General features: G+C 45.0%; 1 protein-coding gene across 3 annotated transcripts in view; it reads right to left on the bottom strand.

Annotated features, from left to right (window-relative positions):
• The window catches only part of LCMT1 (leucine carboxyl methyltransferase 1), a 66,457-nt gene that overhangs the window by 13,371 nt on the left and 27,652 nt on the right, over positions 1–25,434 (bottom strand). For 2 of the 3 annotated variants that reach the window (XM_001164891.5, XM_063796894.1), the window contains 4 exons: positions 24,578–24,654; positions 13,220–13,281; positions 3,640–3,742; positions 128–248 (listed from right to left, as the gene is read on the bottom strand). In XM_001164891.5, coding sequence (XP_001164891.1) covers positions 128–248; positions 3,640–3,742; positions 13,220–13,281; positions 24,578–24,654 — 363 coding nt within the window. The remainder of the gene's footprint in view (positions 1–127; positions 249–3,639; positions 3,743–13,219; positions 13,282–24,577; positions 24,655–25,434) is intronic. The other variant, XM_001164817.5, reaches the window with a different exon arrangement.

Raw genomic sequence — 25,434 nt, 5'->3', positions numbered from 1 at the left:
AAAGGAGATATGTGAGAGGCTGGAGGCAGAAGGAAAAGGATAAGGGAAGTTATCCTAAGGGTGCTGGGAGAGGGAAGCCACCACGGCGATCCTGTATGGAATCCAGTTCTCCTGTGCTTCCTTTTACCTGTTCGTAGTTTATGAACATGGCTCTCTCAAAACTGTTGGCTGCCCACTTCAGGAGGTTTGCGGACTGCTCTGGAGTCATGTAAACCAGCACACATTCAGCTATCAGGAGTGTTGGCAATCTTAAAGAGAAGAAAAAAAGGCACATAAATTTGTTATCATCAAGTCAGGACCCTCTAATTGTACACATGTTGCAGTATTGGTGGGGCGGTCCCTGCCCCAGGGAACTCAGAAGGCCTGAGCAAGCACAGCCCCAGTCAGGACAGGAATACATGTGGATTACCATCACAATCCGAGCTTTCTACTGTGAAAAGGTGAGCAGTGAGCAATGATTTGTGTGGCAATGAAAACATGTTGAGCATGTGTGGTGGATTGTAAAAATGGTTTCAAGTTCTCCCCTGCTGTGCACTCACACCACGCCAACATAACAATGCAGCTTCCCCCATTTGAGAGGTGTTTATTCTTCTACCCCTGGAATCTAGGCTGGTCATGAAACTTTTGCTTTGGTCAACAGGACAGTAGCAAACATGATGCAAGCAGAAGCTTTAAAGTCACTTGCACATTGGTGCTTGCTCTCTTGCTGCACTTGGAAAACTGAAACCACTGTGTGAAGGAACCCAAGCTAGCCTGCTATAGTGGGAGAAGACCTGTGGAAGAGAAGAAGGCATCCCAACTGACAGCCAGCCAGACCCTAGCTGGCCTGCCCACTGTCCACCTGACTGAACTCCAGAATATCAGCTAAACCCAACCACAAGCAGAACCATCCAGCTAAGCCCTGTCCAAACTGCAGAAGAACCTCCAGCTAAGTAAGGCCAACCCAAACTGCAGAAGAACATCCAGCTAAGCCCAGCCCAAACTGCAGAACACCCAGCTAAGCCCAACAAGAAACTGGTTGAAAAGAACATGGTATGCCCTACGCAATGAACTGCTATGCAGCTCATAAGTATGATGTTTCAGGGACTGTATTTATTGACACAAAAGCTATCCATGGTCCCCAGATTCAAGTGGCCTATCAGATGCTTCCCTGCACTTCTTCAAAGCAGATACCCCAAGAGTAATGAAACAGTCGAATGTCATTAGCTATTTAATATTTCTTTTCCTTACACGATAATGTGTAAGCTGTTTTGTTCATAGTGAGTACCTGTACTTGACAGAATCTCGATTATTTGCTAAATGAGTGAATAGACAAATGAATGATTGTATGTGTACATATACACATATATATTAGATTATTATTATTTTTTTTTTTGAGACAGTCTCATTCTGTCACCAGGCTGGAGTGGAGTGGCACGATCTCAGCTCACTGCAACTTCTGCCTCCTGGGTTCAAGCAGTTCCCCTGCCTTGGCCTCCCGAGTAGCTGGGACTACAGGCACACACCACCACACCCACCTAATTTTTGTATTTGTAGTAGAGACGGGGTTTCCCCATGTTGGCCAGGCTGGTCTCAATCTCTTGACCTCGTGATCCGCCCATCTTGGCCTCCCAAAGTGCTGGGATTACAGGCGTGAGCCACCGCGCCCGACCGATTCTTTTAAAAGTTCCAAAACTGGCTGGGTGCAATGGCTCACGCCTGTTAATTCCAACACTTTGGGAGGCCAAGGCAGTTAGATCGCTTGGGCTCACGAGTTCAAAACAAGCCTGGGCAATATGGTGAAACCTTGTCTCTACAAAAATTAAATGGGGGTGGTGGTGCACTGCTGTGGTCCCAGCTACTCAGGAAGCTGAGGTGGGAGGATCACTTGAGCCTCGGAGATTCATGCTGCAGTAAGCACAGATCACGCCACTGCACTCCAGCCTGGGTGACAGAGTAAGACCTTGTCTCCAAACAAACAAAAAGTTCCAAAATTATACGCATAGCATAATCACATTTTAAAGAAAAACATATATTTACAAATTTTGGGATAAAATCTTTTAAGGTGGTTATCTCTAAGTATTGGGATTAGGAATTATTTTTATCTTCTCTTCGAGGAACCATCAAAATCATCAGCAACAATTAAAACTACAGAAATGAATAGGATTTCTCAGAGATTTCAGCATCTTTAACTGCTAACACTTACAGGTGGGTTGTATTAGTATTCACATTTTCACATTTTTCTTTTTCTTTTCTTTTTTTTTTTTTTTTTTGAGATGGAGTCTTGCTCTGTTGTCCAGGCTGCAGTTCGATGTCATGATCTTGGCTCACTGCAACCTCTGCCTCCTGGGTTCAAGTGATTCTCCTGCCTCAGCCTCCTGAGTAGCTGGGGTACAGGCGCCCACCACCACGCCCAGCTAATTTTTTGTATTTTTAGTAGAGACGGGGCTTCAATATGCTGGCCAGGCTGGTCTCGAACTCCTGACCTCAGGTGATCTGCCCACCTCGGCCTCCCAAAGTGCTGAGATTACAGGCATGAGGCACCACGCCCAGCCTATAATTCACATTTTTCAGAAGAGGAAACAGATGCAGAGAAGTGAAGTAAGTTATCCAAAGTCATGGTCTAGTGCATATTCCTGTCAGGATTCAAACCTGTGCAGCTGGACTCAGTTCCCAGACTCATGAACTACAATGAACATCCTCCTTATGCATATATGCAAGATCTTCTCAAGGAGACACCCACGAAAGTGGAACTGCTATGTATGATACACATACTTACAATGTTACTAGATACTTTCAGATTGCTCCTCACAGTAGTTGTACCAAGTTCACTTCCAGCAGTGGCATTATCATTCCCTATCCCCCACATCCTTGTCAACACTTGATATTGTCAGCTGTTACATTTTTGCCAACTTGGTGACAGTAAAATAGAATTTCATCTGATTATCACTGATGCCCAATACCTGTTTCATATGATATTCAGTTTCTTCTTTGAGCTGCCTGGTAATCTATATTTTGCCCATTTTTCTGAGGTTTTTTTTTTTTTAATAGTAGTTGTTCTTTATATATTCTGGATGCTAATCTTTTCTTTATATGTTACAAATATGTTTCTATCCATAAATTATCTTCTCTCAAACTTTTATATGAAATTAGGCACTAGTATTTTTACAAAGTAACACAGGTGATTCTGATGTAGAAACAAACTTGAACAGTATTGCTTAAAAAATTTCAGAAAACTACCCAGCACTTTGGGAGGCCAAGGCAGGCGGATCACCTGAGGTCGGGAGTTTGAGACCAGCCTGACTACATGGAGAAACCCCATCTCTACTAAAAATACAAACTTAGCCAGGCATGGTGGCGCATGCCTGTAATCCCAGCTACTGGAGAGGCTGAGGGCAGGAGAATCACTTGAACCTGGGAAGTGGAGGTTGCAGTGAGCTGAGATTGCGCCATTGCACTCAGCCTGGGCAACAAGAGCAAAACTCCACCTCAAAAAAAAAAAAAAAGAATTTTTTTCAGAAAACTAGGTAGCAATGAAATGATAAAACTCTTAAAGAATAAAAAATGGAACATGAATATCATGCTGTACTTCCGACTGGCCTTATCTCATAATTAGCATAAAATCACAAATGCAGAAGAGGTTTAAAAAAAAAATCTCACTGTGTATTCATGTTACATTTCTTTAGCTTCTCTTCCAGTTCAGACAGGTCTCGGAGATCTGCTCCAATAACGGCATATCTCTTTGAATCCAGTATGTGTCCATCTGCAAATGCAATCAGAGGCTATAATTTTAATGAATATGTCTTTTCCAAAGTTATAGTAGCCTTATGGTTTTTCCTTACTATAAAAATACATGCATCATTGTTAAAAAAAAAAATACGTAAGAGGAGGGTAAAAATTAACCAAAATCATATCTTCCAAAGATAACTATTCGTGTTTTGGTGTGTAACATTTCAGCCTTTTGTCCTATGTGCTTAAGTTATTATACACAACAAAAACACATCCCCTCTCATGCACATGGTGCGCACACACATACACACATCCTGAATAGAGAAAAGAAAATGGGACCACCCAATATGTGGTTTGAAAACTGCTTTTCCTACGTAACAACAGCATCAGGGACATCCTTCCGTATAATGATTTCATAGCATTCCACTGACTGGATAAAACATAACTTACTTAGCCAATCCCTCACTATGAGACGTGGTATTTCTAAGTTTTCCCCATCTAGGCATTTAAGCACCCTTGTATAGACATCATGAAGCATCTGTCCAGTTATTTCTTTAAAGTAGATAGTATGAGTGGAATTAAGAGATCAGAGGGTAAGCCTATTTAAATATGGGGACCCATTAGCAGGCTGCTCTCTAAATGTTACGCCAATTTGTGTTATGTTTTAAAAAAGACAGTTTATGTACTAATGTATTTACAAATAAAATGACAGCATTTGCTTTGAAAGACTCCAGCAGAGGTGGGATGAAATGGTTATCTATAGTGATTCTCAGGCTTCAGAGGTCATCAGAATCAACCGGGTGGCTTGTTAAACCACAGATTGATAGGCTCCACCCCAAATTTCTCATTCACTACATCTTTCACTAGCAGAAATTTACATTTCTATTGGCTGGGCACGGTGGCTCACGCCTGTAATCCCAACACTTTGGGAGGCCAAGATGGGTGGATCACAAGGTCAGGAGATCGAGACCATCCTGGCCAACATGGTAAAACCCCGTCTCTACTAAAAATACAAAAATTAGCTGGGTGTGGTGGCGCATGCCTGTAATCCCAGCTACTCTCGAGGCTTGAACCTGGGAAGCAGAGGTTGCAGTGAGCCGAGATCATGCCACTGCACTCCAGCCTGGGCGACAGAGTGAGGCTCCATCTCAGTTAAAAAAAAAAAAAAGTTAACAAATTTTTTTTTAAAGAAAGAAAATTGCTTGATTTTATTATTCACTCAACTTCCAGACATTATTCACTCAACTTCCTTGAGGGTACAAACCATTGCAGGAGCTGAAACATCAACAGCTACCCATACTACTGCTAATAATTCAGGTTCTCTTGGCTCTGAGAACTTCAGCAAAAAAGCTGAAAAGGCTAACCTATAACATGTAAGTAGGTTCTCATTTATCATCTTGATAACTCCACTTGGCTGATTCAAATACATATGGCTACACACCATAAGCTAAAGAAACACCTCCTAAGAGCCTGCTAGATGTCAGGAAAGCAATAAAGGGCAAGCAGGGAACCCAAAGTTGGCCCCAGGGTGTCACGAGTCAGGAAAGTAATATAAAGAATATGGCATGTAGCTGGGTGCGGTGGCTCACGCCTATAATCCCAACAACTTGGGAGGCCCAAGCAGGAGGATGGCTTGAATGAGGAGTTCAAGACCACCCTGGGCAACACAGCAAGACTGTCTGTACAAAAAAACTTAAAAAATTAGCTAGGTGTGGTGGCATATGCCTGTAGTCCCAGCTACTCCGGAGGCTGAGGTGTGATGGCTTGAGCCCAGGAGCTCAAGGCTGCAGTGAGCTATGATCGTGCCTCTGCACTCCAGCCTGGGCAACAGAGCAAAGATCTTGTCTCTACAAAATAAAAGAATATGAAGGTAGTTGCCTACCCTATTATGAAAATAATTCCAAAATGCCTGTGTAACTTCTTGCAAATAACAAATATATTAATAATAAGCACATTTGGAATGAGTTTTTCCATCCCTGGCCAAACAACAACAAATAATACACCAGAATATTAACACATGAAGTCTAGTACCATGTAGTTCAGGGGAGATCTCTCTTACTCACATTAGGATCTAACATTAGCATGTAAAGCAAAAATCACACATCATCATGATTATTCTTATAAGTTGTACACAAGGTACATCTGAGCTGAAGGGAGTCAGTGACTTGAGGCTCACCCGCCACTCTGCAGTGGCCCAGCCGTATGTGGTGGCATACTGGTATACCACATGGGAAGCACTGGACAAGACGACCTTGAGATCCCTTTGAATGATAGAATTTGATGACTTGAGTAACTCACACCAGCATCCCATGATTCAGTTGCTCTTCTTAAGTCAGGGGCTACTCAAGCTGTGGGGAAATAACAGGTCCATTATCTGTCCTTGAAGGATGCTTTATCATTATTTTGTAGGGAACTGAATGTATTTGTGGAGGACAGGCTCAGAGCAAGTTTCGAAGGAGTTTTATAATTCTGGGAAAATAAAGCCATTTGTATAAAATCTAGCACTGGCAAGAGGCCATGAGAACAGAAAAATCCTTATCTGTCTGGAATGCTTCTGAGAGCTGGTGGGAAAGATAACTTGGTTGCCAAAATGAGATCTACAATCCCTTCTTTTCCTACATCCTATTTCGTGAGAGAAAAATGTAAGGCAACTGAAATCATTTTGTGTGATACTTAAAGAACTTTCTAAAGAAACAGACCGGCCGGGCGCAGTGGCTTATGCCTGGAATCCCAGCACTTTGGGAGGCCAAGACAGGCGAATTGCTGAAGGCCAGTTCGAGACCAGCCTGGCCAGAATCTCTACTAAAAATACAAAATTAGCCAGGCGTGGTGGTGCACACCTGTAATGCCAGCTACTTGAGAGGCTGAGGCATGGGAATTGCTTGAACCCAGGAGGCGGAGGTTGCAATGAGCTGAGAGTGTGCCACTGCACTCCAGCCTGGGTGACAAATCAGAGCAAGACTCTGTCTCAAAAAAAGAAAAAAGCAAGTATTGTGCCAATGTGAATGTGGAACACAGGGGTGGTGTCCAATCTGATTCCAAGGTGAAGCTGTAAAGTGCCCTACAGGGCACGCATCTCAGGAAGCAATTCTGGGTGTTTAAGAATGAAGTAAAAATGGTATTTTAATTTCATTTTATGTGTACTTTTTTTTCAAATGACTAATAAGTTGTTAGGACATAAATACTTCAGCTGTTTAAACCCAACTAATTAAAAAGAACTGCTGAGTGTGTTTTTTGGCTCAGGGGTACTATGAAAACATTACTGAGACAAATTACTGGGAAGCAAGAAAGGTGGGGACCCCCTGGCCTAGCCCAATGCCTGCTACACAGCAGAGGTCTTCTGTGAAGATGAGCACAAGTGATTAAATCCAGGCAGGTGCTGGAATGAGCCCAGCTGAGAAGTTCCACCTGAATGAACCCAACCCAAAGAATTGTGAGCTAAATAGATGGTTGTTGTTTTAAGCCACATGCTTTGCAGCAGTTTGTTACAGAGCAGAAGCTAATGGATACAAGCTTTAATTATCTGCCTCATTAAGTTTATATACTTTATTGTCCTAATCAGTTTTTTTTTTTACTGTTGTTGTTGTTGTTTTTTGAGACAGCGTTGCACTGTATCACCCAGGTTGCAGTGCGGTGGCACGATCATGGCTCATTACAGCCTCGACCCCCCAGGCTGCCTCAGCTTCCTGTGTAGCTGGGACCACAGACGTGCACCACCATGCCTGGCTAATTTTTTTTTATTATTTGTATAGATGGGGGGTGGGCGGGTCTCCTTATGTTGCCCAGGCTGGTCTTGAACTCTTGGGCTCAAGGGATCCTCCTGCCTCTGCCTCCCAGAGTAATGGGATTATAGGTGTGAGCCACCAAGCCAGTCTTAAACACTTTTAAGAGGTGATTAGGTCATGAGGTGAAAAGGCATGAGAAAACTGAAGACTTACACAATGTAACACAGTAGTTAAACACATACACACACACACACACAAGTGCTGGTGTATCATATGACTAATAATCTCTTCCATCACCGCCAGGTGCATTTCGAGAGATGTATTGGATCTGTAGTGAACCCCATCAATCCCATTCATGGTATCTTCTATGACAAACTAATTATCATTGTTGATAAGCATTGCAAAGTGACCTTTTAGGTTCACAGATTTTCCTAGGATCCTTCAGTTTAAAAAAAAAAAAAAAGGTAAAATGGAGACAGCCTCAGACAGATTTCCGGACTGTACAGAGGATTAGTTTGTCTGACTACCCAACTGACACTCATGGGGTACTGAGCCAAGTCCTGGGAATAACTGATGAACAAGAAGACATGGTCCCTGCCCTCATGGGGCTTAAAATCCAGTGGGAAAGAGAGAGAACAAGGGCAAGTGTGGTAAGTTCTACAGAGAAGTTCAGGGTATTGTGGGGCATGTGAAACAGGCTTCTGACTCCCTTTAGAATGGAGTCCAAAATTCTCAGCCGGCTTTATGATCTTTCTCAATCTTGAAGCACGCACCTCCTGCCACCCGAGCCCCAGCCACACTGGCCTTCCCAGCTCTTCCTTCAGTGTGCCCTGGCTGAGATCATCTGTTCCCTAGGTAGGGTCTCCTCCTCACGGCCCAACTGAAATCCTGTTCACATTCTGAAGTGCTTTCACTTGCTGTTCTTTTCTCTTTCTGCCTAATTTCACCAGAGTTGAAGCGGATTACAAAAACACAAACACATTCATCCATTCAAGCAGTCACGTGAGTATTCATTCAACACTGTCTGTGTACTAGGCACTGCTCTTGGTGCAGGGATTACAGTGGTAAACAAGACAGAAGCAGTCCCTGTTCTCAGGAAGCTTACATGGCAGAAGAGGGAGAAAGTGAATCATTAAATAAATGAGTAATCAAGAATATATCAAGGAGCAGTCAGTACCATGAGGAAACTGAAAGAGAAGAGTGTGACATAAGGCGGCAGGAAGGGGGTCTGTCTTTAACCTCGTAGTCAGGGAGGGCCCCTCTGAGGAAGCGGCAGCTGAGCAGATGAGAAGGAGCCCATCAAGCAAAGAGGAGAGAGGAAATGAAAAGGACTGAGGGGAAGAACATTCTTGGCACAGTCAGAGAACAGTAAGATATCTGTGTGGCTAGATCATAGTTACTGTGGTCAAAGGGAAAATCAGGAGCAGGTGCGGGGGCTCACGCCCTTAATCCCAACACTGAGAGGTCGAGGCGGGAGGATTGTTTGACCCCAGGAGTTTGAGACCAACCTGAGCAACATAGCGAGACCCTGTCTCTCCCCAAAAAATTTAAAATCATCTGTGTGTGGCAGCACACAGCTGTAGTCCCAGCTACTCGGGAGACTGTGGCAGGAGGATCACTTGAGCCCAGGAGTTCAAGGCTACAGTGAGCTGTGACCAATTGCACCACTGTCCTCCAGCCTGAGCAACAACAGAGTGAGACCTTGTCTCAAAAAAAAAAAAAGAAAGAAAGAAAGAAAGAAAAAAAGAAAGTAAAATCAGGAGGCACGCAGAGGCCTAATGAACAACATGGGTCCTATCCGATAGGGAGTTTTAAGCAAGGAGGTAACAGAACCCAATTTCCCTTTTTCACTCTTTTGAGAGAAAGGGTCATGCTCTGTCACCCAGAATGAAGTGCTGTGGTGCAATCACAGCTCTCTGTAGCCTACAACTCCTGGGCTAAAGGTATCCTCCTGTCTCAGCCTCCCAAGTAGCTAGGACTATAGGCGTGCACCACCATGCCCAGCTAGTTTTTTTTTTATGTTTTTGTGACAGGGTCTCACTAGGTGCCCTCAGCAATGCTCCCACCTCAGCCTTGTGAAGCACTGGGATTACAGGTGTGAGACACCACACCCGGCCTTCCTTTTTAAAAACACCTTCTGACTTTTCATTGTGTGCCCATTTGTACACTTTTGATTTTTTACCCTAGGCAGACTTTAGCTTAAAAAAATACATCATCAATTCTAAGATGCATCCTTTCACATTTTAACATTCCTGAAATCAGGATGCATCTAACAGTTGGTGATGTGTCAGCTTAAGTGTCGGCACTTTTTCTTTCTTACTGATAAAGAAATAATGGTGATTCTCACTGTCAACAGCCTTGTAGGTTTGATAAAACAAGGTCATTTTTAAACAAATATTTTTTGTCAGTTTTAAGATCACGTATCAGTTCGCCCAAATTTTCATTCACATTTTTATTTCATTTTTATTCAAATTCTCCTTTCTCAGCACAATGGCAAAATCAAAAACTATAAACAACCAGAGTAAAAAATTTACCGATGAGACACAAAGTTAAAAGATAAGTAAAAGAATGAGAAAAAAGTTCAATAAAAAAAAGTTGACAACAGACCTTTATCAAAGAACACATCTGGCCGGGTGCAGTGGCTCACACCTATAATCCCAGCACTTTGGGAGGCCGAGGCCGGTGGATCACGAGGTCAGGAGATCGAGACCATCCTGGCTAACACAGTGAAACCCCGTCTCTACTAAAAATACAAAAAAAATTAGCCGGGCGTGGTGGCAGGCACCTGTAGTCCCAGCTACTTGGGAGGCTGAGGCAGGAGAATGGCATGAACCCAGGAGGCGGAGCTTGCAGTGAGCTGAGATCGCGCCACTGCACTCCAGCCTGGGTGACAGAGCAAGACTCTCAAAAAAAAAAAAAAAAAAAAAGAACACATCCATGTGTTATGAAGCGTTCCTATAAACTGAAAAGGAAAGAAACTACAAACTAATGGAAAAAGGAAATGAAAAAATTTACAAGAGGTCCCAAAGTCCAATAAAACGAAGGAAAGATGCTCCATCTCACTAGCATTCAAAGTTACATAATTTTTTTTAAATAATACGGCATCGGCCAGGCCCAGTGGCTCACGCCTGTAATCCCAGCACTTTGGGAGGCCGAGGCAGAGGATCACGAGGTTAGCAGTTCGAGACCAGCCTGACCAACATGCTGAAACCCTGTCTCTACTAAAAATACAAAAAAAAATTAGCCAGGCGTGGTGGCGCGTGCCTGTAATTCCAGCTGTTTGGGAGACTGAGGCAGGAGAATCGCTTGAACCCAGGAGGCAGAGGTTGCAGTGAGCAGAGATTGAGCCACTGCACTCCAGCCTGGGTGACAGAGGGAGACTCCATCTCAAAAAATAAAACAAAATAAAATAACAGGGCATCATTTTGGCCTACCAGACTGGTAGAAATTTTTTCTTTTGGATAGACTCTCATCTCATGCTGTCACTCAGTCTGGAGTGCAGCGGCATGATCTCGGCTCACTGCAACCTCCGCCTCCCAGGTTCAAGAGAGTCTCCTGCCTTAGCTTCCCAAATAGCTGGGATTACAGGCGCCCGCCACCACACCCAGCTAAGTTTTGTATTTTTAGTAGAGATGGGGTTTCATCATGTTGGCCAGGCTGGTCTCGAACCCCTGACCTCAGGTGATCCACCCGCCTCGGCCTCCCAAAATGCTGGGATTACAGGCGTGAGCCACCACACCTGGCCAGACTGGTAGAAAATTTTTTAAATCACAATATACCCAGTGTTAGGGTGTTATGGTTTGAATGTGTCCCTCTGAAGTTCTTGTGTTGGAAATTTAATCCCCCATGCAACAGTGTTGAAAGGTAGGACCTTTAAGAGGTGATTCAGTCCCAATGAATGAATTAATGCCACTCGCTTGGGATTGGGATTGGGAGTGTGTTCTGAGTCTGCACCCCTTCACCTCTCTCTCACACAGTCATGCTCTCTTGCCTTTCTACCTTCCTCCATGGGATGACACGGCAAGAAGGCCCTTGCCAGATGTGGGCCCCTCAACCTCAAACTTCTCAGCTTCCAGAACTGTACTAAGTCTCTGTTCTTTTTATAAAGTACCCAGTCCTAGGTATTCTGTTATAGAAGCACAAAACAAGCTAAACCAGAAAACTGGTACTGAGAAGCTGAGAAGAAGGGCTGTGGCTGTTAAGTACCTGAAAATGTGGAAGCAGATTTGGAACTGGGTAATGGGTAGAGGTTGGAAGAATCTGGGGGAGCGGGCTAGAAAAAGCCTAGACTCCTTGCCACCCCCGCCTCAGAGAACACTTTCCCTCCTCTCATGTCCCTGCTTGTTGTAATAAACCTGGCTCATCTAGTCACCTGATGCCCACGGTGTTACCTGTGCTGACTACTGGTGAAGGCTGTCCTCTCTGCACGATCTCTGACCTGAATTACTAATAAACCCCTTTAACTTCTCTCAGACAAAAACTGAAAACAAAGGAAGACTATGGTAGAGACTGACCCATAATTTGAAAGGCTCAGAAATGAGAAAAGCATTGTTAAGACACAGTCATAATTAAAAGTTGAGGGAAAAAACGGAGAAAATTGACTGCCAGGGCCAAACAGGTAACAGAATCGAGTGAAGCAGATCAACTGTAAGATACCAGAGAGTCGTGGGGACAGAACTGGAGGATGGGCAACTCCTCTAACTGAGGCAGCCACTATTTAATTGTTCCCATGTAGAAATCGTGGTAACATTACATGGCCTAATGTTACCACGTCTTCTAGTTTTTTCCAAGAAAAGCTAGAAATTGAGATTTTTCATGAGAAGTTTATTTTTGAAATGTTGGCAACTAACTCAAGGTCTTTACAGAAAGACTGAAGATTAGAGACCTAAGGACATCTAAAAAGAGTCATTTAGAAAGTCGTTGAAAATTCCTTCATGGTAACCCCAAGTTTAAATGTATCGGCAAAAGTCTACTATAGACTAAAAATAAAATTCTAAGCTCCCCAGCCACCTGAACCAAGGGGACCCCAGAGTGACCTTGAAAACTGAGTTCTTGGCCACGTCAGGATGGGAGGTCAGATGCCTTCTCAAAACCCTTGCTCACTAACTGCCTGTAGGCGTTCTTCCCTAAGGGCTAAACAGCAACCAGCCCTTTCAAAAGACTACTGCTGCTGTCATCCAACCCAACTGCCTGACTGCTGCCCCTCTCTTTGGCCACTTCGAAATGGTCAACCAGCATTCCTTCCTGATGAGACCACAGAACAGGGAGTGGTTCTGGCCAGTCTCCGAAAGATGTGGGTTTTTGTGTCCTCTGCTTCACCTTTTGATGTCAGAGGGCCAAAACCTCCACCCTTGGATCATGCTAACACTGCCATTTTTTTATACATGGGACCTGTGATGGGATGTGAAGCTCAACTGCACACATACACAGTTCGCCCTTCATAAATATTCATGACTCCTCCTATAGCTTATTAAATATGTATGTTCACCCACCTGGCTGAGCATAAATTCCTCCTCCTTTTGCCCCTCCTTCAAAGTGTCTGTTGTTGACTTCTAGCAGGAGGCTGTGCTTCCCAGCCTGTTAGAATGGCCACCCTGCAGGCTCAACCCTGAGAAAGCAAGCTCTCCTTTCCTAATTTATGAACCTCGTCATTCTTCAGTTGACAATACATTGTATAACACACACATACACACACACACACCCACCCAAGACAAACCCCATCTTCAAAAAGGGGGTGGGAAGCAAAAACACTGATACAGTCCATTTTGCATTAGCTTGATACTTGCCCATCTGAAGTGTGTCCTCTGAATGCAGTTCTAGAATGGGGCTGGATAGGGGAGGCTTGCATCTATGGGAAGATGGGAAAGAGGAGAAAAATGAGTCTATTTGCTCCTCAATTTACTCACGAGCTCATTTACTGCACAAATGCAGACACTCACTACCAAAATGGCAAATATATATTTGCTATTGTTCAAAGCAGGGGCCCCTCTAAAAAGGGCTTCAGTTTAATTACTTTTGACCCTAAGCACATTCGGTAAAACTTCAGTGGACACAGGTCTCAGGTGACATTGGCTAAGCATTACACTCAGCATTTGATGTCCAAATCACAAACTGATCATGAAGTATTTAGACTTAGAAATAGCTCAAGATAACCTAACAAGAATTTTTCAAATGTTCCAATGTTTTTTTGGGCCATCTCTAGTTTGCTGCCTATTCTCAATCAAACTTTTAAAGATACCTGTTATTTGTTACAGGTAGCCAGAAGAATTGACTCTTACACAAACTTGAAGTTCAGTAACATTTATGTGGGAACTACCCCAATCCAGAATAGGCAAAAAATCAGAAATCAGACACGCGTCAATATCCCAACAACCATAACCAAACACCAACACGCTTTCTGTCCCAGGAAACCATCTCTGGACTTAACCTAGAGCCAGTTACTCTTATTCCACTCAGAGTTCTAACCAGCCAGTACTTTGCAGTTCCCAGAGCATCAGAATTGCCATTTATCACTTAAAAAGCATATTTAATATAAAATTAAATATATCAGGAAAGGGTGATCCATTATTTTCATGGATCTAGAAAAAATAAAGCTTGAAAATTATTTCCACTTTATAAGGATCAGACTTTTCTAAAGGACAGCTGAAACACTTAATGTTTACTCACATTTTTTTCAATATTAAGAATTAGGGTTTTATTTAAATGACTAATTTAAAAGGGGGGATGGGGAGGGACTGTAGTTAAAACTATTAAGATGCGGGCCAGGCACAGTGGCTCACGCCTGTAATCCCAGCACTTTGAGAGGCCGAGGCAGGCAGATCACCTGAGGTCAGGAGTTCAAGACCAGCCCGACCAAAATGGAGAAAACCCGTCTCTACTAAAAATACAAAATTAGCCAGGCATGGTGGCGCATGTCTGGAATCCCAGCTACTTGGGAGGCTGAGGCAGGAGAATCGCTTGAACCTAGGAGGCGGAGGTTGCGGTGAGCTGAGATCGTGCCATTGCACTCCAGCCTGGGCAACAAGAGCAAAACTCCGTCTCAAAAAAAAAAAAAACAAAAACAAAAACCAGAAAACTATGAAGATGCCTTGATCTTGAGCTTGAAGTCACAGTTTGAATCTCAGCTCCACCCTTTCCTAGACAAAAGACTTTGGGCAAATTAACTTCTTTAAGCCTCAGTTTCCTTATCTGCAGAAAGGGGATAACAGCAGCACTTAATTCATGCGTGTGCTGTGAGGACTGAATGAAAACAATCCAAGTGAAGCACTTAACATGGTACTAGGCTATGAAAGCTCTCAGCACACATTAGCAAACCTGTCATCTGCAACTCTAAACTCCTTGATACTAGACTCGGAATGGCCCCCATAATATGTCATCTATAATAACTAACTTCAGTCTTCCATTCATTCATTCATATACACAAAAACCCACTTACTGCACATCTATTCTGGACCAGGTAACTTACTTTTTTTTTTTTTTTTTTTTTTTTTTTTGAGACAGTCTTGCTCTGTCACCCAGGCTGGACTGCAGTGGTGCGATCATAGCTCACTGCAGCCTCGACCTCCTGGGCTCAAGTGATCCTTCTATCTCAGCCTCCCAAGTAGCTGAGACTATAGATGCACCCAACATGCCTAGCTAATTTTTGTATTTTTAGTAGAGACGAGGTTTCACCATGTTGCCTGGGCTGGTCTCGAACTCCTGGGCTCAAGCAATCCACCAGCCTTGGCCTTCCAAAGTGCTGGGATTACAGGCATAAGCCACTGTGCCTGGGCAAGGCCAGGTAACTTTCTACATGCCCTCGGAATAAAGTAGTAAACAAAAGACATAAAAATTCAGATTATGAAAATATGGGGTCACTTTTTAAATGTTCCAGGAAACTACATTAATGGATGGAGAGTCATAATGAAAAAGAACAGGAATGGGATACGGCTCCTTCTTCATGTTTAACCAGACCTTCTACTTAAAGAATCCCAGGAACTAGCCTTAGGAAATCTAAATATCAAACCAAGGTGGTGGAGTGTCTCATCCCAGGAAGGAACACTGAACAACTGATTTACAGCAGGGGTGTCCAATCTTTTGGCTTCCCTGGACCACACTGAAGAACTGTCTTGGGCCACACAAAATACACTAACAATAGCTGATGAGCTTTAAAAAAAATAAGTCACAAAAGAATCTCATAATGTTTTAAGAAATGTTACGAATTTGTGTTGGGCCACATTCAAAGCAGTCCTGGGCTGCATGTTGCCCCGCCCGCAGGCCTGGGGTTGAACAAGCTTGATTACAGCCTTGTTGCCTCTGGCCAGCCCACCAGGTGGTCCATTAACCAAGATAACCATCAGCCACTAGATATGCTGACCCGCATCCCCTACCCCTCACATGCTTTGCCCAGCTCAGCCTACATGCCCTCTCCCGATGTCAGTTACCAGGCTTTGCTAATAAAACGTCTCTCCCGGCTCTTCCAGAGAGCCAGCCGCAGAGTCTCTGCCGTCTCCCCGTGCGCTCAAGCACAAGCCCGCAACTAAAAGCCTTGTCTGGAAAATCTGCTTGGTGCCATAACAGATTATCTGGTGAGCCAGGTAGGAGCACAAGGAGTAATTTCCCTCCCTGCAAGGGAGGCTTGTGAGCCAGCGAGCCGGAGGGAGGCCCCATTGATTCAGCGCTGCCACCGCGACTGGCGAGTTTTCCTCTAGTCTCGCGACTGGTGAGTTTTCCTCTGGTCTCTGCAAGACTCCTCACCACCCCTGCCCCAGACAATGTTTTCCCTTCCCTCGCGTCCCCTATTTGTTGTCTTTTTCCTTCTTCCTTTCTGCTTTCCTTCCTTCACTTTTAACTTCATTGGCTCAAACTGAACAGACACCCGTGCAGGACGGACTGACACGGCTGGAAGGAACTACTGGGTGCCCTGGCTTCAGACCCAATAGTTGACAATCTTCAAGTCTTTCAGTGCTTTCCCTCCCTTTGCCACACCTGTTGGGAAGGGAAGCCTGTGAGCTTTTCTCTGTCTGTTCAGTGTTTTAGCCTACGGACTCTGGGTGCTGCCTTTATGCGGGGAGAATTGACGGCACATGAGGCTGGAGTTTGCCTAGCTCATGCCCTGATCTGTTTTTCCTTTTTGTATGTTTAATTCAACATCTTATTGACTGTCATTCGGTTACTACCAAATGCAGGACACTGGTCAGTAGAACCTGGACCTGCTGTAAGGTTGAAGAAGAAAAAGAAACCATCCAAGCTGGCACTCGGTTTTGGGGAGTTCTCTTCACTGCTCACGCCGGCCCTCTTGTGTGACCTGTACTGTTGTGCTGTGTGGGGCTGGGAGCCAACTCTCTTTTCGTCGCCTGACACCTGTGCTTGCACCCTGCCCCTGGTCCTTTAATAAGACAAGCAGACACAGGGGCTACAGTCATGGGCAATGCCCCAGGCATCTTCCAAGACTCACATCTGGGATGTATCATTTCTAAATGGAAGGAATCCAAATCAGATGGTTTAAAGAAAAAGAAACTCCAGCCTGGGAAACATAGGAAGACTCCACCTCTACAAAAAACAGGAAAAATGAGCCGGGTGTGGGGGTGCCTTCCTGGGGTCCCAGCTACTCAGAAGGCTAAAGTGAGGATCGCTTAAGTCCAGGAGGTTGAGGCTGCGGTGAGTTGTGGTAACACCACAGCACTCCAACCTGGGCAATGGAGTGAGACCCTGCCTCAAAAACAAATTTTTTTTTTTTAATTAAAAAAAAAGAAACTGATTTTCCTCTGTAATACAACCTGCCCTAGTACACATTAGATCAAGAAAAATGGCCATGGGCAGAAGTGGATCTCCTAGTTTTAACACTATCTTACCGCCCGACCTATTCTGTGAATGGACAGAGAAATGGGGAGAGACACCTAGCTACAAGCTTTTATGAAGCTAGGACCCAAAGCTACTGGATTCTTGTCAGGTGTGTGTGGCCCCTATTTCCAGGTTCCTCCTGAAGGAACCTGAAGAAGCGGACCTCCACAGCCTCAGGCCCCGAGCACTCCCTCCCTACCCTAAGCAGGCCTCCTGGGGAGGGGAGCCCCTGTGCTGTCCCCAACAGCGCTCCAATCGGACTCCAAACAGGCACCCTCTTTTGCTTCCCCACTGGCCCAGGGCTGTCTTCCCCTCAGAGAAATGGATGGAAACGGGGGAGTGACAAGGGTGCAAGTTCCTTTTTTTGGTGGTGGATCTAGGACTATGTAAAAAACACTTTGGTAGATTTTCAGAGGATCCTGGTAAGTTTAGAGATGAATTTGTTAAACTAAATCTTGCCTTTTCATTGACGTGGCAGGATGTTATGGTCACTTTGCAGTACTGATGAAAAGCAACACATATTTGGAAAGGCTAAGGAATATGCCAATAGCCAGGTGGTCACTAAAGACCAATATGCAGTCATCTGTTTAGGGGGAGATGCGGTCCCAGGCATAGTCTCCACGTGAGTGAGACAATGGAGAAAACCTAGAAAAAGCTAGAATGAGCCACTTTGTCACCTGCCTGACTGAAGGAAGAAGGAAATGTATAGTAAAACCTGTACACTATGACAGGGTCAAGAAAATTACCCAGAGAAAGAAGGAGATCCCAGTAGTCTTCCTCAATCGAGTCCCTGAGGCCCTTGGGAAATGCACCCATGCAGACCCAGAGGCAGCAGAGGGGAAGCATCACGTGCCATGCATTTTATCCTTCAGTCAGCTCCGGACATTAGAAGGAAATTACAGAAAATTTGGAGGCCAGACCCCAGACCCTGCTGTTGACTTTGGCAGAGGCGGCTTTTAAGGTTTTCAATAACGGACAGGACACAGATGGCAGGTAAGAAGAGGAGACTGACCAAGACAGCACAGCTTCTGGCTGCCCTAATTCATCCACCATCTCAGGGTGACCCTAGGATTCTCAGGAGACCAACCAATCGAAGACAGCCAACCTTGGATGGAGCCAATGTGCCTACTGCAGGATGGAGGGGGTCACTGGAAGAGAGGCTGCCCTGACCTCCTTAAAACAGGACAGCCGGCAGGCAACCCTGGCCAGCCGCCACTCCTCACCAAGCTTTCAGATGAGATTGATACACACCGCCTGACAGCACCCTGGCTCTGACTGCAGCACACTCCATCGTCATCACACCACGGAGCCTCAGGTCACCCTTGATGTGGCAGGTAGGAAAACAGTTCTTCGTGGACAGCAGAGCTGCCTGCTCGGTCCTGACCCAGCCTATTTGCCTCCTCTCCAATTGCAATTGCAGGGTAATGGGAATAGACAGGTGTCCTAAGGTAAGAAAATTTACTTTCCCTCTTGCTTGTGAGGCCATGTCTAGGCTTTTTTCTCCTCATTTCTGTATGCCCCCCAGAATGTCCTACTCCATTGCTGGGTAGAGACTTATTAAGCAAAATGGGAGCCACCATCTCCCTGGAAGAGGACAGACTGCAGGTAGAGGCAGAGCCAGAACAGGGAATTCACCTGCTAGCACTCTTAAATGGACAGGAACTTGAGACCCAAAACATACCCAAAGAAAGCAAGGATCACATCACCCCTTCCCTATCGGACACTTCAGTCCTAGGACAGGCTAATAAAGTTCCGCCAGTAAAGACAGACCTGAAGCCTGGGATGGGCTACCCATGGAGGAAATCATACCTCCTAAAACCTGTGGCACTGAATGGGGTTCAGCCATTACTCCACAAATTCCTATAGCAAGGGCTAAACCCTGCCAGTCCCCAGGCAACACCTCGGTCCTCCCTGTCAAAAAGCCTAATGGAGAATATCAGTTTGTGTAGGACTTGAAGGGGGGTAATGAGGCAGTCATTCCCATCCACCCAACACTGGTCCCAAGCTTGTCTGTGCTCAGATACCTGGAGATGCTCAGTTTTTCACTCTACTACACTTCAAGGATGCTTTCTTTTGTGTAGCCCTCTCCACCCAGAATCCCTGTATCTTTTTGCTTTGAATGGAGAAATCCCTGATACCCAGAAAGCCACATAGTACACATGGACTGTGCTTCCCCAGGGCTTCTGGGAAGGCCCCCACCTTTTTGGGAATGCAGGGAGCTAAGCCTACAGAATGGGACTTTTATTACAATATGTGGATGACTTGTTCATTGTCAGCCAAACATGGCAGGATTCAGATTTTAATATCATTAAAACCTTGAATTTCCTGGCTGAGCGGTGATACAAGGTCAGCCCCATCCAAGGCCCAGATTTCTTTACAGAAGTTCCGATATCTGGGGTTCATTCTGACCCCAGGAGCCCGAACACTAGTTGTGGACTGGAAAAAGCAATCACTTCATTGCTGGTCCCACAAACAAAAAGGCAGCCCCAGGGTTTCTTGGGAATGGTGGGCTTCTGTAGTATTTGGATTCCAAATTATGGCCTGACGGCTAAACCCCTATGTGAGACCCAAAAAGGGGAAGAAAGAGAGCCCTTGTACTGGGAGAAGAAATGTCAACAATCTTTTGAACCTCTAAAAACTGAGCTGGGTCAAGCCCTTGTCCTTGGACTCCCTGAGAAAAACCACTTACCTTGTATGTTTGTGAGAGACTAGGAATAGCTTTGGGAGTCTTAACTCAAAGGTTAGGACCTGTTCAGAAGCCAGTGGCTCGTTTTTCGAAACAGACAAATCCAGTTGCACAGAAGCGGCCTGGCTGCTGGAGGGCAGTGGCAGCCACTGCCCTGCTGTTTAGTGAAGCATCTAAGCTGACACAGGGACAATATACAGAAGCTATGACTCCCCACCAGGTTCAGACTGGGTTAGAAGTCAAGGGACACCAGTGGCTCACTGCAGGGAGGCTGACCAACTACCAAGCTCTCTTATTAGACACCCTGGATATTACTTTAAGGGTATGTCAGACTTTGAACACAGCAACCTCACTCCCAACCACAGATGATGAGGACTCACAGCATCAATGCACAGGGCCCACAAAACAGACTCCAGCAGGCCTAGCTTGTGAGATAAGCCTCTTGAGAATGCAAAGACGGAATGATATCCTGATGGCAGTAGCTTTGTGGAGGGAGACCCAAAAGGCAGGACATGCAGTAGTAAGCCTGAAGGAGACTACAGAAACTAAAGCCCTTCCTCCCCAAAATGGCACAAAAAGCAGCACTAGAGGCCTTAACAGAGCCTCACAACTGGGAGAAAGGGAGGGAGTAAATTTATACACCAACTCAAAGTATAGGTTTCTCCTGCTGTGTGCCCATGCAGCCATATGGAAGGAAAAGGGAATGTTAACAGTTAAAAATTCCCCAGGCAAACGTAAGGATCCGATCCAACTTCTCCTGGAAGCGGCACAACTTCCCTGCCAGGTGGCAGTCATTCACTGCAAAGGCCACCAGAGGGACTGGTCCCTCATCAGCCAAGGAAATAGGGCCACAAGACAGGCAACCTGGTTATAGGAACCCAGCAATGTGTTGGCCTTAATGACAGACCCTACCAACCTTCCTAATCACCTACAATACTCACAACAAGAGCAAGAGGAAGCTAAGGGGCAGGGGTACCAGGAAAACAGTGCTGGATGGTTCACAGATGGTGACAAGTTTTATTCCAGGAACTGACCAGTGGAAAGTTACTAAGCATCTCCATGATGCCACTCATTAATGGAGAGATGTTTTATGGAATTCTGTCCATAAAATATTCACCAGAAAGAAACTAAGAAAAAGTGTAAAACAAGTAACCTTTGTCAGTGAATTGTGTGCCCGAAATAATCCCCACACCCATCCAATTCCCCCTTCTTGACTTAAACTGGTTCAACACAGGGGAACTTATCTGGGAGAAGACTGGCAGGTTGTTTTAACCCAAATGACTCCAAATCTAGGGTACAAATATCTCCTGGTGTTTGTGGATACTTTTACTGGATGGGTCAAGGGTTTCCCTACCTGTACAGAAAAAGCAGTAGAAGTCTGTAAACCTTCACTAAAGGAAGTAATTTCTCAATTTGGACTCCCCAAGTCCCCTCAGAGTGGTAACAGGCTCTCCTTCATGGGTAAGATTACTCAGAGCCTCTCCACAACCTTAGGAATAGATTATGAACTGGCACCCCAATCATCAGGGAAAGTTAAGATGAACCATACACTTGAGACGACTCTAGCCAAACTCTTTCAGGAGATGCACGAGTCCTGGGTTAAGATGCTCCCAGTCTTCTCAGGGTCCGCAGGGCCCCTTCGTGCAGCCTAAGACTTAGTTCTTCTCAGATGATCTACCAGAGGCCTTTCCTCACCACTGACCTCCTGTTAGGTGAAGAATTACATAAAAAATTACAGTATCAATTTAGGACAGATTCAAAAGGTGACTTCAGAATATGGAAACAAAATCCTGCCAGTCCCCACTAAGGATGGGAAAACCCCTTTACAAGTTAATCCAGGGGACCAAGTCCTCCTAAAGGCTCGAAGGGTAGGCTCCCCGGAGGACCACCCCTTGCTTAAATGGGAGGGCCCTTACTGGGTGATCCTGACCACTCCAACTGCAGCCAACTCACAAGGAATCACTAGCTGGGTACACCTCTCCCGATCAGAAATGCTTTCTCCTAAATGTTTCCAGACTCGCCCAGATGGCCCATTTTACTCCTGAAAACCTGTGGAAGATCTCAAATTCAGGAGAGCCAATTCATCATCGGAGAAGTAATGTGGTTAGAGATCTTGAGTCCAATACTTTTCCTTGTATTACTAATTGGTTTACTATTATTCTGTTGCTTTGCTCAGCCTCCTCCCTCAGGTAAAGACTTCGTTTGTCCCTGCTGGGTATAAAGATGCTACTCTTTACTTTGTTCCTACTCCTCCCCATCAGGGCACAGGGTAGGCTAGGCCTACTAAAATGAGAAACAAACTCTCTTGACAACCTTTCCAGCATTATAGCTTCAGGTAATAATTTGTCCAACTGCTGGGTGTGCTACCATCATCCCCAGGCTCAGAGGGGCTGCCTCTTGCACTCCCTAAAAGCTCAACTACCAACTTCACAAAAGAGGTATGGAAACCTAAAATAACCTCTGCACCTCTTATGGTGGACCTAAGTGTCTCCCTTTCCTTTGAACGTATAAACCTCATTGGGCTGCTAAATGCTTTGGTCACCAAAAAGGGTGGAAAAAAGAGAAGTTGGACTGCCTACTTTGAAATCCCACCGGGTTTTCTCTTAGCAGTAAAGAAAAACCCTAATCAAACTTGGGCTCAGGAAGGCTATCTTTTCCCCCATGCCAAAACAGTCATACCTCTCTCCACAGCTTAGCTGCTCACCTGAACTCCTCTCGCCTTGTGTAAGTTTGTGCACCCATGGGGTATTCTGTTCCTTTGTGGACACCCAGACTGCCATCTGATCAACAGCTACCCTTCAGCCAATTTCACCTCTCTGTTACTTGCACTAGCGTGCCCTTGTGTGGATAATGTACAATGCAATAAGGAATGCATGTTAGGTACTTTAAGTCCCAGTAGAATAACAGTTCATAATATCACACATGTTGTGAAATCTAAAAAGGCAATAGGCCTAACTTTGGCAGGAGTTGGAATAGCCCCTTGGGATGGCTTTGCATACTGTGAGACAGCTTTGAGAAACTTTCAAACCCTTGAAACACTGGCAACTAGTACAGGCAGAGCCATGAAAGGACATCAAGCCTCCCTGCACTCCCTAGCCAATGCTGTCTTGGACAACAGATTTGCCCTGGACTATCTTCTGGCTGAACAAGGGCGGGTATGCACAGTAATAAACCACATCTGTTGTTCTTACATTAACAGTTCAGGATTGGCTAAACTGCAAGTTCAAAAGATTTACCAAGACCAGGCACAATGGTTCATGCCTGTAATCCCAGCACTTTGGGAGGCCAAGGTGGGTGGATCGTTTGAGCCTAAGAGTTTGAGACCAGCCTGGGCAACATGGCTAAGCCCCATCTCTACAAAATTACAAAAAAAGAAAAAAAAATTAGGTGGCCTTGGTGGCATGTGCCTTTATTCCCAGCTACTCAGGAGGCTGAGGTGGGAGGATTGCCTGAGCCCAGAAGGTTGAGGCTGCAGTAAGCCATGATGGCACCACTGCACTCCTACCTGGATGACAGAGTGAGACCCTGTCTCCAAAAGAAAATAAAAGTAAAGATTCACCAAGAGGCTACCTGGCTACATAATCGTAATGACTCTACTGCTCAAACCATCTGGGGCTCCATCAGTGGATACCTACAAAGTATGACATGGTTTTTACCTTTCTTCGGACCCTAAGTGGTCATTTAATTGCTATTACTTTTGGCGTATTGTGTTTTTAACCTTTTGGTAAAGTTTGTGTCTTTCAGGTTTCAATAGCTCCAAGTCAAGCTAATGATGGCCCAAGAATTCCAACCCATAACATCCCAGGAGCACCCCAGTCCCTACAGGTCTTTAGGACAGCCAGTGAGAGATTTCCCCACCCCCTAAAGTTAGGCAGGGACGACATCCCTGTTCAGCAGGAAGTAGCTTCAGAAGATGAGATCTTCAGCCCTTTCTCCTTAAGAATAGAGGGTGAAATCTCTCAGGGGGAAATAGAGATAGAACAGAAATGGAATGGGGTTGCTTCTTCATAATACTTAACAATGCCTTCTAGGAACTGGCCTTAGGAAATCTAACTATGAAACCAAGGTTATGGAGTATCCCACCTCAGGAAGGAACACTGAACAACTGATTGACAGTCTTCTTGCCGCCAGCCAGACCACCAAGTGGCCCATTAACCAAGAGAACCAGCACAACCAGATACGCTGACCCGCATCTCCTACCTCTCACGTGCTTTGCCCAGCCCAGCCTGCATACCTTACTCATGATGTCAATTCCCACGTTTCGCTAATAAAAACATCTCTGCAAGCCTCTTCAGGGAGCCAACAAGACAGTCCTTGTGCCTCTGCTGTCTCCCTAGTGCTTGAGTACAAGCCCCAAAAACAAAAACCTTGTCTGGGAGATTTGGTTGGCCTCGTGTTAATTTTAATTACATGGGGAGCCATAGAGCCTGTGATCTGTAATAAGGAAATGTATATTGCATTTTGCAGACTGTAGAACATGCTGGAATGAGTGCCAGGGCAAAAAAAAAGTTGCTGGGGGGCAGTGAACGGAAGGCAACACCCTAAAGTGAAGTCTCTGGCATTCAGATCTGCCATCTCTTGAGAGCTGGATCTGAATTCTCGCTGGCTTTTGTTCTTCTGGCCACGCCACACTTACTTGATACTGTGCAGCTTTCTCGTGACAATCATTGGAAAGTCAACCTCAAAATATTTACTTGGGAGAAGATCTTCATCCTGGGGAAAAACACACAATACTTTTTAGTTCTTTACTCTTACATGTGCTGATCATCTTCCACATATCAAGCACTAGGCACCTAAGAGCAATAGAGTGTTTAAGGATTTTTAAATCAGGGGACTGATATGGGCAGACGTGTTTTTCGAATTACTCATGAATAGATCTGAGGGAAGCAAGCACAGATGAAGGTAAAAAGTCAGGAAGCCAGAGGAGTCAGCCAGGTAAGAAGGTAAGGTCCAGGAAGGAGCCTGAGCTAGCAGGTGGCAGCTGGGATGATGGGGAGGAGCTGAGAGGTGCTTTGGAAGTAGAATATACTCCGTATTTTCAAAAGGCAGCTTGAGGCCAGGTGCAGTGGCTCACGACTGTAATCTCAACACTTTAGAAGGCTGAGGCAGGAGGATCGTTTGAGGCCAGGAGTTTGAGGCCATCCTGGGCAACACAGCGAGACCCTGTCCATGCAAAAAAATTAAAAAGTTTAAACGATTTAACAACAACAAAAAAGGCAGCTTGAGCTCCATTAGGAGGGTCAGGAAATCAATGGAGTAGGTTTTGACGAGCATTATTTTTTGAGTGAAATAGGTTAAAACAGCTAGTATCAAAAGCACCACATATACTAAGGGTATTATTTTCTGATATATTTTTCTTTTTTTTTTTTTCTTTTTTTGAGACGGAGTCTCACTCTGTCACCCAGGCTGGAGTGCAATGACATGATCTCAGCTCACTGCAACCTCCGCCTCCCGGGTTCAAGTGATTCTCCTGCCTCAGCCTCCAGAGTAGCA

The sequence above is a fragment of the Pan troglodytes genome, chromosome 18 (genome assembly GCF_028858775.2).
Source record: "Pan troglodytes isolate AG18354 chromosome 18, NHGRI_mPanTro3-v2.0_pri, whole genome shotgun sequence".
NCBI lineage: Eukaryota > Metazoa > Chordata > Mammalia > Primates > Hominidae > Pan > Pan troglodytes.
This window is presented reverse-complemented; position numbering and strand designations above follow the sequence as displayed.